The 18783-nt window shown below is 29.6% G+C and overlaps 6 protein-coding genes across 8 annotated transcripts; 2 read left to right on the forward strand and 4 right to left on the reverse strand.

Annotated features, from left to right (window-relative positions):
- The first annotated feature begins 240 nt into the window (after window positions 1–240).
- On the forward strand, window positions 241–4967 carry LOC111685966 (glutathione synthetase-like). 3 transcript variants are annotated; one of them, XM_046946562.1, is made up of 9 exons: window positions 241–536; window positions 617–908; window positions 964–1176; window positions 2047–2222; window positions 3368–3410; window positions 3485–3610; window positions 3933–4045; window positions 4115–4499; window positions 4567–4967. In XM_046946562.1, the coding sequence occupies exons 2-9, from the start codon at window positions 759–761 to the stop codon at window positions 4843–4845; spliced, it is 1485 nt and encodes a 494-aa protein (XP_046802518.1). In that variant the 5' UTR covers window positions 241–536; window positions 617–758; the 3' UTR covers window positions 4846–4967. The 3 variants fall into 3 exon arrangements, with proteins under 3 accessions (XP_046802518.1, XP_046802517.1, XP_046802519.1); XM_046946561.1 differs by having other exon boundaries at window positions 660–908; XM_046946563.1 differs by lacking the exon at window positions 2047–2222 and adding an exon at window positions 2915–3048 and having other exon boundaries at window positions 660–908.
- A 10-nt stretch (window positions 4968–4977) lies between these two features.
- On the reverse strand, window positions 4978–7327 carry LOC111685965 (cytosol aminopeptidase-like). Its single transcript, XM_023448244.2, has 8 exons — window positions 7120–7327; window positions 6942–7057; window positions 6741–6876; window positions 6115–6620; window positions 5835–6054; window positions 5519–5768; window positions 5392–5465; window positions 4978–5323 (listed from the first exon to the last, which is right to left on the reverse strand). Exons 1-8 carry the CDS (start codon window positions 7231–7233, stop codon window positions 5153–5155), a joined length of 1587 nt encoding a protein of 528 aa, XP_023304012.1. The 5' UTR covers window positions 7234–7327; the 3' UTR covers window positions 4978–5152.
- A 237-nt stretch (window positions 7328–7564) lies between these two features.
- Window positions 7565–10309, reverse strand: LOC111685964 (cytosol aminopeptidase-like). The gene is made up of 8 exons (XM_023448242.2): window positions 10097–10309; window positions 9908–10023; window positions 9713–9848; window positions 8687–9192; window positions 8408–8627; window positions 8096–8345; window positions 7960–8033; window positions 7565–7885 (listed from the first exon to the last, which is right to left on the reverse strand). Exons 1-8 carry the CDS (start codon window positions 10214–10216, stop codon window positions 7715–7717), a joined length of 1593 nt encoding a protein of 530 aa, XP_023304010.1. The 5' UTR covers window positions 10217–10309; the 3' UTR covers window positions 7565–7714.
- A 289-nt stretch (window positions 10310–10598) lies between these two features.
- Window positions 10599–12665, reverse strand: LOC111685962 (mitochondrial fission process protein 1). The gene is made up of 3 exons (XM_023448240.2): window positions 12295–12665; window positions 11998–12223; window positions 10599–10930 (listed from the first exon to the last, which is right to left on the reverse strand). The coding sequence occupies exons 1-3, from the start codon at window positions 12341–12343 to the stop codon at window positions 10756–10758; spliced, it is 450 nt and encodes a 149-aa protein (XP_023304008.1). The 5' UTR covers window positions 12344–12665; the 3' UTR covers window positions 10599–10755.
- A 1061-nt stretch (window positions 12666–13726) lies between these two features.
- Window positions 13727–16409, forward strand: LOC111685960 (vacuolar protein sorting-associated protein 4). The gene is made up of 7 exons (XM_023448238.2): window positions 13727–13902; window positions 14175–14325; window positions 14388–14523; window positions 14582–15301; window positions 15533–15617; window positions 15678–15821; window positions 15887–16409. The coding sequence occupies exons 2-7, from the start codon at window positions 14190–14192 to the stop codon at window positions 15986–15988; spliced, it is 1323 nt and encodes a 440-aa protein (XP_023304006.2). The 5' UTR covers window positions 13727–13902; window positions 14175–14189; the 3' UTR covers window positions 15989–16409.
- Window positions 16410–16448: 39 nt separating this feature from the next.
- On the reverse strand, window positions 16449–18319 carry LOC111685961 (non-structural maintenance of chromosomes element 4 homolog A). Its single transcript, XM_023448239.2, has 4 exons — window positions 18100–18319; window positions 17813–18036; window positions 16923–17423; window positions 16449–16860 (listed from the first exon to the last, which is right to left on the reverse strand). Exons 1-4 carry the CDS (start codon window positions 18170–18172, stop codon window positions 16759–16761), a joined length of 900 nt encoding a protein of 299 aa, XP_023304007.2. The 5' UTR covers window positions 18173–18319; the 3' UTR covers window positions 16449–16758.
- Between the last annotated feature and the right edge of the window lie 464 nt (window positions 18320–18783).

Consider the following 18783-nt stretch of genomic DNA (forward strand, 5'->3'; position numbering starts at 1 on the left):
GTTTTTTAATATTGCCAGAACATTTTCACAACACTTTAATAGATAAATTTGGAATATATGAAAATAAACAAACCTTTTTTTTTTTAGATTAAAGTTTAAAACATTTAGTATAAAACTATCGCAGTAAAAGTTTATAAATATCTAGAAAAATGTTAAATTATTTGACTTTTTTTAAATTTCCCTTTTTATCACAAAAAATAACAAATTTAATTTTACCATGTGGCAACCAAACACAATCATCTGATTGAAAACAACAAAAACCACAAAAAAACTTTAAAGTTTGCGTTCTAAGATTTATCAAATTTCTAGCCACTTTATAGATCTTTCGTATTAAAATTTTACTATATTTCTGGTACTACTAAACCTTCCAAATTTAAAGTAAAGCATTCCTTTAACAAGAAACCAACTAAGTGTTAATAAATTAAATAATAAGAAAGTGACTATCGTCACTTTATAAATAATAATTTTGGACGTAAATGTGTAAATAAATTACAATAAAAACACGCGAATACCTACAACAACACTCACATACACATGTAAGTTTTTTTATAAAAAATTAAAACAAAAATTTTAAAGTAATCATATTTCATCATAAAAAAATTGCTAATTCATGTAGTTGTTTGTTTATCTATTTTAAATATATTTTTGTTATTGTACAGTTAATGATAGTGACTGTGCTCGGGACAAGATAAAAGTACTAAATTAGCTCTTAAACTGGAAAATTATACATTGTAAAAAAAACAACAGCAGCAATCATAATGTCCGAAAATCCTACTTTAGAAGAATGTATTTCTATACCCATACCCGAACCAGTATTGCTCGAAGTTACCGAAAAAGCCAAGGATTGGGCTATTATGCATGGTGCTGCTATGCGTTCTAAAACTAATTTTAGTCCAGATTCATTAAATGTGAGTAATCTTTGCATTTTTCATACATAATGTTAATGCATTAATATATTTGCAGTTTGCTCCCTTCTTATTGACCCCCTCTTCGTTTCCACGCAAAGAATTTGAAAAGGCTGTCGCTTTGCAGGTTATTATTAATCGTCTTATGCATAATGTGGCTCATGATGAAGAATTTTTGACCACCACTTTGGCGGAAACTATAAAAGTTGATGAATTCACTGGAAATTTATTTAATATTTATAAGAAAGTCTTAGCCAATGGTTTTGGTCAAGTAAGTTGCTGGATTAATAGTTTTCTTATCACTTAAGCATTTCATACAATATTGCTTCGGCAATTATCTAACAAAATCCAAGGTAAAAGATTAATAGAGTGAGTTACCTTGACAATGTAAATACAAACATGTGGTGAAGGTCAGCCTGCCTCACATTCTTGTGTAATAAATGTATTTTAAAATGTTTCCATTTAAAAACATTTGATAGATAGATAGATAGATAGATAGATAGATAGATAGATAGATAGATAGATAGATAGATAGATAGATAGATAGATAGATAGATAGATAGATAGATAGATAGATAGATAGATAGATAGATAGATAGATAGATAGATATATATATATATATATATATATAGATAGATAGATAGATAGATAGATAGATAGATAGATAGATAGATAGATACAATTAAACAAAGTTCAATAAATCGGTATTACAAGTTTACTGATGACTCGATTTGTCGTGAATCTAAATTTCAAGTGATACGTATTCCTTTTTTCATTAGTTTGCCACTTTTGTCACTTAAAGAAATTTTCAAGTAAATCATAATATTATTTTATTATGAAGTAAATGAAAAATTGTAAATAATTAAAATATTCGGCATTATTGGCGTTAGTAATGAACAAATTAAAACACATACATAAATATGTATATCTAACTAAATTAATAATATATAAAAAGTTTAATACTATAATAAATCAATCTTCAAAATCTTGTTCCATTGCTATTGTATTGGTTCCCAATAAACGATTTACAATATTCAAATATTTACTATAATTTATCCACATTTATTCCTAATTGCATTTTATAATTTTTTTATTTTTTTATTTATTATTTTTCTTTATTCACTTAAAAAAAATATGAAGCGCATATCGTTGGGCATTTTGCGAAGTGATTTGATGTTGGAATCTAGATGTAAAGACTTAGAAAAAAAAGTAAAAAGTGAAAAACCCTGTGCCTTCTGTTGCTGGAAACAAGTTGAAATTAATACAATAGCGTCTGGTTTTGGCCATTTAGGACCAGCCAGTAAAGCCATACAAAGGTGCTAATTATATAATAATTATGTTACTTTCTTGTAAATGAATAATATGGTCTCGAGTTTTAGTCGCTGTATTAAAAGTAGTATTGTAATTGTATTTTTCTACTTTTGAATAGTTTATAAAGGGATGTTATTTATCAAGCAGATTAAAGTTTTTATTTTAGTTATTCGCCTTCTTTAAACTTCTCTAGATTTATTTATTAATTCTTATAAAATATTGCTTATTTTTTTATTTAAATTATTTTTTATTAACTTAGACATAATTATTTAATTATTTTTTCGAATTTAATTTATTATAATAGTAAATAGTGCTTTAAGCCTAAGCTCCATGCATGCTGTAATAGCGTTAAAACTAATATTTATTTATTTTTTAAATTATATTTTCTTGGATGCGTTTTTTTTAATGATGGCACACAGTTCGGCCAGGGATTCTTTTTCGCAAAATTACGTACGATATTATTTTGTTAACTAGAGTGAGCTGCTTTTCAAATGACCCGTCTTAAAAAAAAAATCAAGTTACTTCTCCCAATGCAATTCATCTATCATTTAATCAAATAAAATTCCTTCAACGGTTAATACTAATTTAACAATAATATATTTTTTTAACAAATATTTTATTAAATTAAAAATTTTCTTTTCATGTCGTTGTTTTCTGTTTCTTTTTTTTTTGTTTTTTGTTATATGTACAATTACAGGCCTTATCCCTTGGTATCTTACGTTCTGACTATTTGGCTCACACGTCTGAAGAAAATGCTATTAAACAAGTTGAAATCAACACCATTGCCTCTAGTTTTGGTGGCATATCCACACACATGTTGCCTCTACAGAGGTACTTTCAAAAATTTTTTTTACTTTACATTCTATAGTTCACAGTTTAAAATTTTTGTTGGGCATCATTGATATTGTGCGAAAAAGAATTGGTTTATATGCTACATCTTTTAGTTTTTTTTTTCTTCTAGAATAATTTTCCCCTTCATTTTGTTTTTAAATTTACTGTTACTGCATGGTATTTATTTTAGATTTATGTATAAAAAAGGTATTTGTAAGCGTTTTTAATGTATTTTTTTCTATATATGTTTTGTCTGTGTGCATTTGGCAATATATTTTCTTTAATTTTTAACTAATATATAATGTTTTTCTTATTATAGCTATGTTTTGGGAGAAATGGGTCAATATGAGAAGCTAAAGAATGTAAGTTTAATTTGTCTATTTTATAAAGAAAATCACAATCATAATTGTTTTTTTTTTTTTTTGGTTAATTTTAGATGCCTGAAAATAAAGCTTTATCTGGTATTTGCGATGGCATGATACGTGCTTGGGAGATTTACAATAATCCAAATGCTGTTATTATGTTTATTATTGAGGATGTTTCTTATAATATTTGCGATCAGGTAAGCATTATCTATTTATTTTCATATTTAAAAGTGCAATTAATTTTTGTTCTCAATATATTATCCAAAGCTATTGAGGTAAATCGAACCTCTAAAATGTATTTATTAAAAATTTGATTTTGTCTAACTGTTTTTTGATACAGTTATAAACCTAAACCTTAACTTGGGTGTTAATAAATCATGCTTAAAATTTCTAAATTTTTATGTATCGATTTCAATCGGACTGTAGAACCTTTCTATATATTAACAATCATTTTTCTTTCGGAATCGTTTGCGAAGTGAAATTATTTTAATTTTATTTTTAACTTTATCATATTTTCAGAGATTCCATGAATTTTATATACGAGAAAAATGTCCACACATTAAAGTATTAAGACGTACTTTAACCCAAGTCCATGATCATGGAAAATTGAGCTTAAAAAAAGAGCTTATTGTGTAAGTTTACAAAAAACAAACTTAATATGAAATAAAGATTTAAAAAATATCTCACTTTAATTCCACCAGAGAAGATTATGAAGTAGCTGTTATATATTTCCGTGCTGGTTATGAACCGGGACATTATCACTCACAAAATGAATGGGATGCACGTTATTTAATGGAATGTTCTACTGCTATTAAATGTCCTTCGATACATTATCACTTGGCTGGCACCAAGAAAGTGCAACAGGCATTAGCAGAACCTGAAATGCTGGAAAGATTCATCAATGACCCCGAAGAGATTAAGGCAGTTGGGAAAATCTTTACTGGTCTCTACTCTTTGGAAGATAATGATGTTGGTAATGCAACCTATGAGATGGCCTTAAAAGAACCCGAACGTTTTGTTTTGAAACCTCAACGTGAAGGAGGCGGTAATAATGTTTATGGTTTAGATATTCCAGATGTTTTAAGGGTAAGTCATTTTTTGTTGTTATTAGTATAGTGAAATATAAAGTGGTGTTAATTTAAATTCAAAATAGAAAATGACACGAGTAGAACGTTCTGCTTGGATTTTAATGGATCTTATACAACCACCTGTTACCAAAGGTTATATGATACGTCCCGGTGGACCTATGCCTCCACCTGTGGTAGATGTTGTATCAGAATTGGGCATTTTTGGTGTAATTATTGGAGATGTTGATAATATCATTTGTAATTATCAAGCTGGTCATATGTTGCGTACTAAAATATCTACCGCCAATGAGGGCGGTGTTGCAGCCGGTCTGGGTGCATTGGATAGCCCTTATTTAGTGGATTAGCATTTTGTTTTTGGTGTTTTTTTCTATAATTTTATATAAAATTAACTTTACTATTGTATATTGAAAATATTTTTTATAACTATCTTTAAGCAATAAATCGGAAATTTTTTAAAAAATAGTCTACAATTAAAGCAAAAAGCATGGATTTTTTTACAAAATTAATATATATTCGAGGAATATAAAATATACACTAAAATAAACAAATAAAAACCACAAAATATAAAAGTAAATAGAATTTTGTAAAGGCGCCTTACTTTCATCAGCACATGTAACACTTAACATCATTTCATTTCCCAATCAATTTTTACTATTTGGCCTGTGCATCCGGACAAGCCATTTGATATAGAAATTGTATTAATGTTCTGGTGGGACGTCCAGTCATGCGATCTCTTAATAAATAAGGTATGGTGCCAAAGCGTGTCAACATGCCCACACCGCGTATATCTAAATGAGCCCAATCAACACAAGGTACAAATTCCTGAAATATTATTTTGAAATAAATTTTTAGCCAGTTTTTTAAAATTTTCTTTAATTATTTCAACTTACATGTAAAATAGCAGCTCCCAAGCAACTTGAAGCTGGACCAACACCATCATTACTAATATCAAAACTTACATTTTCTATAAAAAACAAATTAATAATCAGATAGATTTGACTATTCCAGCACCTTTACCTGTTACTAATTTCTTATAATAGTTCCATAAGGGTAAACGCCACATACGATCTCCGGTCAGAGAACCAGCCTTTTGGAATTGTTTCCAAATATAATGAGAATTTGAAAATATACCTGTAGCACTACCACCTAAACCATTAACAACACCTGTACCCATAGTGGCAACATCAATAACTAAGCGAGGCTTATAGGTAGTTTGAGCATAAAGTAATGGATCCGCCATTACCACCACTCCAGCTTTATCAGTATCCTTAATAATATACAAAAAGGAAACCCATTAAAATATAAAGCACATTTTATGCGAAGTAAAACTTACTCTTATGGCCAATGTTCTGCCATTTAGCAAAGTAACAACATCTCCCGGTTTACAAGCCATACCCGAAGGCATATTTTCACATAAAGGTATAACAGCTGAAATGTTAACGGGCAAGGACAAGGCGGCAGCTGCACGTATGGCAGCTACACATACTGCTGCCCCAGCCATGGCACCACGATATTCATCCATATATTTGCAGGGACGTAAGCAGATACCACCACTAAGAAATCGTAATAATTTTACAAAGTTTTCTATTTCCAAATAAAAATGCAAATGTTACCTATTAAATGTCATGCCTTTACCCAACAATAAAATAGGTTTATCCTCTGGCGAGGTACCACAATAGCTTATTTCCAATAAGACCGGTGGTTCACATGATCCCTTGGCTATGGTAAGAAATGAATTAAGATGTTGCTGTTCAATCCACTCCATGGTACGTATTTCAACCGTTACACCACATGGACATAAAGCATCCACCGTGGCCTGGGCAAAGGTGGTCGGTGTCATTTGATTAGCGGGAGCATCACTTAAACGTCTGGCTAAATTTTGTGCCTCTGCTTTGAAAAGTCCCCGCGTCCAGGCATCAACATCTGGTGAGTCATATAATTCCAATTTAGGCACCAGAGTTCTGTTCTTTTTCAATTTATTGTCATGATAACGCCATATAGCTAAGGCACTACCTTCGGCGGCTTGTTCCGGATATTCCATAGAGTCTACAAAAACTTCTGAACAACCTTGCAATTGTAGAGTACGTGCTCCTACACCAGCCGCTATACGAGCATTTTCCTGTAGTGAAAATTTAGGGTAAGTTTGTTTATATCTCTTAGAAATAACAAAATTTAAAATAAACAAGTTTTATAACAAAAACTTTAATAATTTTTAAAATTCATCGATATGTTTACTTACCATTCCTTCATCTATCATTTCCAATTCATTGAAACCTGCTCCCTCACGACCCAAACCAATTACAGCTACTGAACGATATTCTTGATCAATATTATTGAATATTTTGCCTTTACCCAATTGGCCAGTGATATTGCATCTATTTGTAAAATATATTTATTTTAAAGAAAAAAAAAACATTTGTTCCACACCTGAAACACTTACTCTTTAACCAATTCAGATACTTTGCCCTGAACACGATCATCAAATTTCTCCCCACTAGTAGTTAATTTCGGATCTTTATCACCTTCTTTTTGGAAAACGCCAATAACAAGTCCTTTCTAAACATACAAATTAAGAAAAAAACATCTATTCGCTCTTTAAGATCTATGATTTTCCTTACCGTTACTCTGGGATCTTCGGCTGATGCATAGTGACGCGTATTAAAAATTTTGCTTATATCTTTAAATCTCTCGAGAGATTTTGTTAGGGAACTAACTAAACGCCCCGAAAACATTATTTAGCGTTTTATGTATTTTATATTATTTAAAGAAAATTTTTTAATTAAAAAAGAAATAATTAAGTTTGAAAAAAAAATTTGTTCAATTAAAATAAAATTTTGACAAATTTCTTAGTTGTTTATTTCAAAGCCTATTAAAGTAGATTTCTAGGATTTTTGAAAAATATTAAATAGTTTTTTTCCAGTTTCACTTAAGTAGAAATAAAAGATTTTTTCAAATATTTACGAATTTTAAGATTTTTCTAAAATACATTTTATTTAATTTAAAGCTGCATTTAGTAACAAGTTATAAACAAATAAAAATCACAAAATATAGTTAAAAAAATACATTACAAAACAAATTAAATTTTGACCACAAAATATTCTCATTAAATACAACATAACACTGGAACAATTTACTAAAACGACACCATACATTCCAGTTTTTACAGGCATTTTTCGATTTTTTATTAATTGGTTTACAAACTGCAGCTAATAACTACTTAGATTGGGCATCTGGACAAGCCATTTGATATAGAAATTGTATTAAAGTTCTGGTGGGTCTGCCAGTCATGCGATCTTTTAATAAATAAGGTATAGTACCAAAACGTGTTAACATGCCCACTCCGCGTATATCCAAATGAGCCCAATCGACACAGGGCACGAATTCCTGAAATGAATTAAAAAGAAATATTTAATAAATTTTTGAAAATTGTAAACATTTCCAAAAATTCTACAACTTACATGTAAAATAGCTGCACCTAAACAACTAGAAGCTGGTCCTATACCATTATTGCTAATATCGAAACTTATGTTATCTAAAAAAATACAGTAAATTTGAAACCAAATTATTTTAACAATATTAATAAATTCATATTACTTGTAACCAATTTTTTGTAATAATGCCATAAAGGAAAACGCCACATACGATCTCCGGTCAAAGAACCAGCCTTTTGGAATTGTTTCCAAATATAATGAGAATTTGAAAATATACCCGTAGCACCACCACCTAAACCTTTAACAACTCCCTCACCCAAAGTGGCAATATCAACTACTAAGCGTGGTTTATAAGTAGTTTGAGCATATAACAAAGGATCTGCCATTAATACAACACCAGCTTTATCAGTGTCCTAAATAAAGTAAAAGGAAAACCAATTAAATAATAATCAACTTCAGTTCAACTAAAACTTACTCTTATGGCCAATGTTCTGCCGTTAAGCAAAGTAACAACATCTCCCGGCTTGCAAGCCATACCAGAAGGCATATTTTCACACAAAGGTATAACAGCTGAAATGTTAATGGGTAACGATAAGGCAGCGGCGGCACGTATAGCTGCCACACATACTGCTGCCCCAGCCATAGCACCACGATATTCATCCATATTTTTGCAAGGACGCAAACAAATACCTCCACTAATAAATAGAAATTTTAAAAACCCTCTTCCATTCCATAATAACATTTCAATATTTACCTATTAAAAGTCATGCCTTTGCCTAATAACAAAATTGGTTTATCTTCTGGCGCTGTACCACAATAACTTATTTCCAATAATACTGGTGGTTCACATGATCCCTTGGCTATTGTAAGAAATGAATTAAGATGTTGCTGTTCAATCCATTCCATGGTACGTATTTCAACCGTAACACCACATGGACATAAAGCATCCACAGTGGCTTGGGCAAAGGTGGTGGGTGTCATTTGATTAGCGGGAGCATCACTTAAACGTCTGGCTAAATTTTGTGCCTCTGCTTTGAAAAGTCCCCGCGTCCAGGCATCTACATCTGGTGAATCGTATAGCTCCACTTTTGGCACCAGAGTTCGGTTTTTCTTTTGTTTATTATCATTATAACGCCATATGGCTAAGGCACTACCTTCGGCTGCTTGTTCTGGATATTCCATAGAATCGACAAATACTTCAGAACAACCTTGCAATTGTAAGGTGCGTGCTCCAACACCGGCAGCAACACGTGCATTTTCCTGTGTTCGGAAATAAAATGAAAACATTTAAATGTTTCCTTTAAACTAAAGTAGAAAATTTTCAAAAATTTCTTGTTTTTTTATAGAAAATTTTCAAAAATTTCTCTGCTTATAGAAAGTTTTAAAAACATTTACTTTTAATAGACATTTTTTGAAAACAAACCTTAATTATTTAATAAGAAAATGTTTAAAAATTTTTCTCTTATATAGAATGTTTTCGAAATTCTCTCTTTTTATAGAAAATGTTTGAAAATCTCTATTTTTATAAAAAAAAATTGTTCCCAAAATTCTTTTATAATGAAAATTTTTTAAAAATTATTTTTACCGAAAAAATTTAAAAAAATATCTTTTTTTTTATAGAAAAATTTAGAAGAATTCTTTAGAACATTTTCTAATTATATTTCTTTTTATAGAAAAGAAATTTAAAATGATCTCTTTTTATAAGAAATTTTCAAAACATTTCTTTATAAAATATTTTCTAGTTTTTCAACTTTTTAAACATCTCACAAAGATTACCCACCATTCCTTCATCGATCATTTCCAATTCATTGAAACCAGCACCCTCACGTCCTAAACCGATAACAGCCACCGAACGATATTCTTGATCAATATTATTAAATACTTTCCCTCTACCCAATTGGCCCGTGATATTACATCTAAGTATTTATAAAAATAATGACGCATATTTTCAAAATGTTACTTTTTTGACACTTACTCTTTAACTAATTCTGAAACTTTGCCCTGCACCCGATCATCAAATTTCTCACCACTTGTAGTTAATTTAGGATCTTTATCGCCCTCTTTTTGGTAAACACCAATTACTAAACCTTTCTAAAATTTAAACAATTAAACAAATATTTTAGTCCAAACAAGCGTTACATTTCAAACACTTTCTATTTCATACCGTTACACGCGGATCTTCGGTAGAGGCATAGCGTCGTTGTATGTTGTCTATTTTAGTAAATGTTTTAAATTTCTTTAACGATCTGGTTAACGAACTATATAAACGTAATGAAGAGAACATTATTTTATATTTGCTTTATGGGATTTTCGATTATTTAAGTAAATTTTTGTTAAAAAAAAATATTATTTGCTTTAAAAAATTTCTATTAAAATTGTAATAAAATTTTGACTTTTGTTTACAGTTAGTCGTTCAAAGCCGCCTATTGAATTAAAAAATATAAAAAATATTTTGATTACAGTGTTAAAATTTTTATAGGGTTTTAAAAATGTTAGGTTTATTTTACTCTATTTTATAACCCAATGCATTAGGAACTATTAAACGGAATCACTAGGAAGAACTTTGTTTTTATTGTTTCAATATTTTTTTTTTTAAGATTGGCATGTTTATTTATTTATAGACTAAACTTAGAAATAAAGTTTATACAATTTTGTACTAAATATTGCTTAATAAATGTTGTTATTTTTACAAATATTTTATAAATAAATTGCACTAAACCACAATAGCAGTATATTGTTTTTAAAAATAAATTATTGCTAATTATTTGTACGTACAAAACATGTACTTTTTAATTTTCATTTACTATTCGTTATGAATTTTATTCAATTTTTCTTAAAAAATTTACGATAAGTATTGTCCATTAGATAATCGGTAAAATGATCAATGGGATGTATAATAAAGGGTATGGAAGACAAACCAATAGCAACAGGAAGAAATTTCACAATAGATTTTTTGGCATTAACTTTACGTAGCAATTGTCCGCTGAAATAGGTGATTCTGTAAAAAGAAAGGGAGAAAATAAGTTTTATATTTTCGATTTACTGAACAGAAGATTGATTTTATATACAGAAAATCTGTCAAAATTTATTTTTTTTCAATAGAAAATCTTTCTTTTTAACAGAACATTTTTTTCATTTTTTTTTGGAAAATTCAAAAAATTCCCGTGGTTTCCCCATTCGTGGTTTCCCCATGAGTTAATTATCACAATTAATATTTTTTAGTATAAATAAAGCGTTAATTAAATATTTATGAAAAAATAAATAAAATTAAACAAAAACAAGTAGGTAAGTATAGTCGGGCATGGCCGAACATATAATAACCTACACCATGAGTATATTTTTAAAATTTTTATTTTTTATAAAGAAACTTTTATGTTGAATATTACCATAATTCCAAAATTTTCTAAATGAGGCTTTATATAGGTCAAATATGGGCCGATCCTCGGTAAATGTGGGAAAAGGATATATTTTTAAATAACAGTTAATTTTGTTGAGTTTCATTGCGATACAAATGTTTACAAGTCAATTTTAGATGTTTAAGACATTTTTTGAAGGGGGGTTTGTATGGGGGCTAGGGTCAAATAATGGCCGATCCTTACGAAAATCTGCAGTGTCATTAATACTTATATAAAACTTATTTGTGCCAATTTTTAGAGAAATAATAAAATATTTGACGTAATTATGGCATAAAAATCGAGAGGTACGCTTGTATGGGGGCTAGGTAAAATAATGGACCGATTTCAACCATTTTTCAATAGGCTTCGTTCCTGCGCCAAAAAACATGATTGGTCCAAATTTCATCAAATTATCTTAAAAATTGCGGCCTGTACCTTGCGCACAAGGTTTACATGGACAGCCAGCCAGCCGGACGGACATGTCTTAATCGACACAAAAAATGATTCTGAATCGATCGGTATTCTTTAAGAGTGGTATTGAACCAATATTTTTGAATGTTACAAACATCAGCACTACCCACCCACTATAGTGGTGTAGGGTATAATTATATACAATTTAACAATTAACTACTTGTAGAATCAAAAATTCCCCTAATTTTACATTACTCACCTGTTGATGGTAAAACCAGGTATCGAAACAGAGGCTAACATTTGCCAAAGGAATACATCTACAGCCGTTATGCCAGCACTGCTAACAGAGGAACTTTGTTTAAAATCTTTATAGGTTTTATCAACAGTATCAGCTACAGCATAACCGGTAGCAACCACATAACTGCCTCTAACCACATTTTTCGAAACTAAATTACGAAAAGATTCACCAACTTCATTGGCATAACCTAAATTTAAAGTAAAAATTGTTGTATGTAAACAAAGAAAACGATGTGAAATTTTATGGGAAAATATTTACCTAAATAACGCACCAAGGTATCACGATATAAATCTTTTTCGTTTTCCATTTTTTAATAAACAATTAAATGTTTTTACTATTTTGCAACTATTTAGCAATGTTTACCACTTTCTATAAGTAATTGTTACTGTTTATTATGTAATTTGTTAGATGTTCTAAGTAATCTTTGCTGAATAGTTGTTAATTGTCATTTGTTTTATTTAAAATTTTCTTTCCGCTTCCGTTTACAATTTTTGTTTTGAGTTGTTTAGCGTTGGAATTCAACAAGGGAAAAAAAACCGTTAATCATTGGTGTTTATTATTTTTCTGTGTTAATTTTTTTACGATACACTACTACAACTACAACAAATGAAGAGAATTGAAAAAGACTTGTGATAGGACAAGAAGAAGTAATGCCATTATCAGCTGTAACATTAAGCGTTGCCAGTATTACAAATGTTTGTTAGCGATTTTGTTTAGTTTTAGTTGGTGCAGTTTTATTAGATATTAATAGTAGCTACTATTTTGTTATTTAATTAACTAGCTAACTGATTTCATTTTATGCATTGCAATGTCAATTCTAAATTATTTCCTAAAAAAAGAAAGAAAGCGCCTTGGCGACACATCAAATTGTTTGACTCAAACGGTAAGTTTTTTGATTTTGTTAATAAAGAATCTCACATCGCATATATACATGTTAGGGTTCTATAAATCGACTTTCGAATAATCGAACAATAAACTTTTTGTCGAAAAGTCGAAGTCGACTATTTTGTTCCAAAAAAGTCAATAACTCGACTATCGTCTATGACAAAAGTCGAAAAGTCGACTTTGTAAATAAAAGTCGAAAAAAGTCGGAAACAGTCGAAAAAAGTCGAAAAAAGTCGCAAAAAGTAGAAAAATTCGGAAAAAGTCGAAAATAGTCGGAAAAAGTCGAAAAAAGTCGAAAAGTCGGAAAAAGTAAAAAATAGAATGAAGTCGAAAAAACTCAAAAAATTGCAACAAATAGAAAAAATATAAATAAAATTTTTTTATTAATAATAAATAATAATAATAATATAATGTTAAATGGCAACATTATAAATAAAGTCGGAAAGTCGAAAATAGTCGAAAAAAGTCAAAAGTCGAAAATAGTCGAAAAGTCGAAAAAAGTCGGAAAGTCGACTATTTATAAAATATTAAAAGTCGAAAAGTCGACTTTTCATAAAATGCAAAAAGTCGAAATGTCGACTTTTCATAAAATGCAAAAAGTTAAAAAGTCGACTTTTCAACTATAGAACCCTAATACATGTGAGTTTTTTCACTAACACAATTAAAAAACTTACCGTTTGAGTCGCTTAAGAATTCAGACTTAAAAAAATCATAAACATCGCCGTTATCATTTTGTTTATTGACAGCACTGCTGCAAAATGTCATTAAAAATAAAAACAAAACAAAGATAAGGAAAGAAAACGTCAAACGATGAACGCATCATCGTATTATAATTTGTTGTTGTTGTGCGAGGATAAAATTTTACGTCTTGATTTGTAGTAGAAAAAAATTCATTAGAAATCGATCGAAAATCATTAATCTTTTTAATAATTATTAATTTAAAAATAAGCCTTACAACTTCAACCAGTTTTTTAATAAAAGGTAAACAATCTAATGAAAAAATAAACCAAAGAAGAAGTGTCCACAAACAATATGAAATATCAGAACATAAATACACATAAAAATAATATACTAAATTGATGAATGCATTAGTCATACAATTGTTTGTGTAAAATCTTTAATTTCAATGATTTTAATATAGAATAAACAAACGTCCTTTTGTTAGTTTGTAATGATGTCATTAGAAAAGGAGTTGCTACTCCTTGGTAGGAGTATTTGCAAATACATATTTATTGATTTGTTTGTTTGTATAGCAATAGTTGTGGATAATGGCATCGGGGACTACTTTACAGAAGGCCATCGATTTAGTAACAAAAGCTACTGAAGAGGATCGTAATAAAAATTATGCAGAGGCTTTGCGTCTTTACGAACATGGTGTGGAATATTTTCTACATGCTATAAAATGTAAGCCTTTTTTAGTTGTTGGAAATTTGTTTGTTATTAAACTTGTTTAAAACATTCCATAGATGAAGCTCAGGGTGAAAAGGCCAAGGATTCGATAAGAGCCAAATGCCTGCAATATTTGGATCGTGCTGAAAAACTTAAGGAATATTTGAAGAAAGGCAAAAAGAAGCCAGTCAAAGAGGGTGAATCTAGTTCAAAGTGAGTTATGCTTAAAAGGAATTTTTAATTTCATAATACAAACATTTTTTCCTTACAGAGATGACAAGGATAAGAAAAGCGACAGTGATTCGGATGGTGAAGATCCGGAAAAGAAGAAATTACAAAGTAAACTGGAGGGCGCCATTGTCATTGAAAAGCCCAAAGTGAAATGGTCCGATGTGGCTGGTTTGGATGCTGCCAAAGAAGCCCTTAAAGAAGCTGTCATTTTACCCATTAAATTTCCTCATCTCTTTACCGGCAAACGCATTCCCTGGAAGGGTATTTTGCTTTTCGGTCCTCCTGGTACGGGTAAATCTTACTTGGCCAAAGCCGTTGCTACCGAGGCAAACAATTCCACATTCTTCTCGGTTTCCAGTTCGGATCTTATGTCAAAATGGCTGGGCGAATCTGAGAAACTTGTTAAGAATCTCTTCGAGTTGGCCCGCCAACATAAACCATCCATTATCTTTATCGATGAAATCGATTCGATGTGTTCGGCTCGTTCGGACAATGAGAACGACAGTGTACGTCGTATTAAGACAGAATTTCTGGTACAAATGCAGGGTGTTGGCAATGATACGGATGGCATTCTGGTATTGGGTGCCACAAATATACCCTGGGTATTGGATTCTGCTATTCGTCGTCGTTTTGAGAAACGTATTTATATACCCTTGCCAGAAGCTCATGCTCGTTTAGTTATGTTTAAGATACATTTGGGCAATACAACGCATGTTTTGACAGAGGCCGATCTTAAGGAGTTGGCTGGCAAAACGGAAGGGTAAGTTTTTCGATTTTCTGTGGAATTAAAATTATTAAAAAAAATTTAATAATTTTTTCAAAAATTAAATTTTTTTAAAAAATTCAAAAATTTTACTAAAAATTTAAAATTTTACAAAAAATTCAAAATTTCAATAAAAAATTTAAAATTTCAATAAGAAATTTAAAATTTTAATAAAAATTAAAATTTTTTTATTAAAAATTTTAAATTTTTACTTAAATAATTTTGCAGCTATTCTGGCGCCGATATTTCAATTGTTGTGCGTGATGCTCTTATGGAACCAGTACGTAAAGTACAAACTGCAACACATTTCAAAGTGAGTAAAACGAAATAAAATTTTTTCTATTAAAAATTTAATAAAATTTTGTTTTTAAAGCGTGTTACGGGTCCTTCACCGGTTAATAAAGATGAAATTGTGGATGATTTATTAGTACCCTGTTCTCCGGGCGATGAAGGTGCCACAGAAATGTCCTGGATGGATGTGCCCGGTGATAAACTATTCGAGCCACCCGTAACCATGGTAATTTAACTTAAAGTTCCCATAAATCTTTTTAATATTATCATTATTATCCTTTTTACTTTTAGCGTGATATGTTAAAATCTTTATCACGTACTAAGCCCACAGTGAATGATGATGATTTAATAAAACTGCGTAAATTCACAGAGGACTTTGGTCAAGAAGGTTAAAGAAGATTTGAAATAAATACACGTTTAAGAGAACAACTGAAACTATTTAAATAAAATTCTATACAAATTAAGCACTTTATAATTTTTTTATTTTTCTTTCTTATGTTATGGCCATTTAATTGTTAAATATTACTTTTCAGTTAAATTTGTTTTCCTTTTTTTGATATTAATGTTTAAAAAGCATTTGTTTTCTACTTAAACTTAAAGAAAAATAACGAAACAAAATAAACTCAAGAGTGTTGGTATAACGTAAAAAATCTATATATTTTTGTACTTGCAACACATAATTTTTGTGCAAAAGAAATATTTAATTGTAGGCGTATTTATAAAATAATGCCAATTGAATTTTTTTTTTATTTAAGCTTTTTTCTTTGTTTGAAGTTTTTTGCTTAAAATTAACTAAAAAATTGGCCTTTTAAAATTAAATATTAAAAATAAACAAATATTTCATAAAACAAAAAAATATATAAATAAATTTAAAACATGTATGTATTTCATTTAGCAAACAATATTATTATAAGTTTAAAATATACAAAAAAACTAAACAAAACTAAACGAGTTCTTCAATGTTATAATAGGTTTTAAAACAAGTGCACAGTAAGTTAGCAAAAGTTTAGTTTTCTGTGATTTACTTTTCTAGTTTATTTTACAAAAATATTTTATATCAAAAACACTTAACATTTATTATAAATTATAGTTTTGTAATTTTACGTTAAAAAATAATTAACTTTGTTAAAAAATACTTTGGAACTAAAAACTTTGCAAAATTTCTAATCATCTTCTTCATTATTCAAACGAGTACTGTCATTATCTTCCAAATCATCAGGTACATCAAGCATTGGTTCCGTAATATCGTAGAATTCTATCATTTCCTGTGAAAAAAAAATTTATCATACATTATTATAAACACTTAAACATTATTATAAACACTCACCTTACACAATTGCATATTTAAGGAACATATCGCTTGCAATGTATCCGTATGCCTTTGAATTTCATCCTTTGGTGCTAAACGCACTTGAGGATAACCATCTTCTCCAGCTTCGATAGCAACATTTCCATCGCGAGCCAAAAACGCAATTTGAAATGCATTTTCCACTGTATTCATAAAATTATGTGGATCTATGATTAAACGATAGTACGGTATAGGTTCACGATTATTCTCACGAAACTTATCACTAACTTGTCTAAGTATAATATTAACTTTTTCAGCGCCACGATCATCACGTTTCAATTGTTTTATAGTTTCGGGACGTTTTTCTTGTGTTAGTACGGTACGACGACGTTGTTGTTTTTCTTTGACTACACGCTCTTTGGGCTCAACATCGATGGCACCCAACATGCTAGATTTTGTGTTAGCGGGCTTGGCTACAGTTATAGCGATTTCGGCAATCACCCGCCAATTGTCTGATTCATTTTGTGATATTAAGGCATTCTAGGAAGAGAGAAATTCATTAAATGTTAAGTATATAATATTTTCACGCACTATTTTTGTTTTCATTAAGGATTGTTATTAATTTTCGACCAATATTATTTCAATTTGTTTTTATTTTGAATGTTTTTAAAATTATACATTCAAGATTTTTTAATTTGGGAACCTGCAGTCTATGGAAGAAGACCTGGACATGCTGAATCCTCGACTAGATGATTGTAGTTTTATACTGTTATAACATCATACAGAAGATTAGATTAACTCTTATATCAAATGTCTAGCTGTTTCCATTTGTAATGTGACTATTTTCCCTAAGTCGTTAGAATGATACATTCTACACATTTAACAAAAAATCTGTAACAGAAAGTAAAAACAGGTTCTTATCTACTTACTATTGCATTACTATACATGCCATCATTAAATTCCGAATTTGCCAGCAATAATTTCGATACAGACTCATGGACACTTTTCATTAGCTGGGCATCCATAACAATTTCACTAGTATTTTCCACCTTCTCCGTAATCGGAGTCTCTTTATGAATGTTATCACAATTTTGAACAATATTCTGAACCGCCCGACATGTTTCACTGGGCAATTGATGTCCAATGCCTTGTTCTATTAATGGAAACATAAAGTTGTTTATATTGTCTTAACAATCATTCCAAATTTTATACTTACGCAGTTGATTGGATTCATCCAATAGCAATTTATAGCGTTGTTTTCGATCTCCATATTGTGAAGAATTATTCATTTTTTCTTATTGAAATTCTTATCAAGTTTACTAACATCAAATTACAAAAAAAAATAGTTTGAAATGAAATAAACAAAAATTAAAGCGCGTTTGGTTTTGTCCAAGGCGTTATTAAAAAGATGACTTTAGGGACACATTAATTAGTTTGTTTTGAGTGTAATCTGACATTTGGTTATATATGAGATTGTTTTTTATTCTATGCAGTTTGACAGTTAATACATGTTTTAATAACAACATATGTGCCTGTATCTGTGTAAATGTAAGCATCTTATGAAATTTGCTTTGTTTTTCTTTTGTTTATTTTTTAGCAACTGAGTGCTACCAGATGTTATAAATACAAACTCAATAAAAACGATTAAGTTTTCATGCTGTTATCGATTACACTGGTTATATGCAATGATATTTTTGAATTTTTAATATATTTTGGATCTGATATATAGTGTTTTTATCGCACGACTTTAAAATGAATGTAAAATCTTAATTACATATTCTTTTTGAGATATTATAAGCTTATAAATTTAAATTTTAGCCAAATTTCAAGACTAAAAGCCAACAAACTTTGGGTCATTGAATCTTTTCCAAAAAACGTTTTTTTATAAAAAAACCTATTT

The sequence above is a fragment of the Lucilia cuprina genome, chromosome 3 (genome assembly GCF_022045245.1).
Source record: "Lucilia cuprina isolate Lc7/37 chromosome 3, ASM2204524v1, whole genome shotgun sequence".
Taxonomy (NCBI): domain Eukaryota; kingdom Metazoa; phylum Arthropoda; class Insecta; order Diptera; family Calliphoridae; genus Lucilia; species Lucilia cuprina.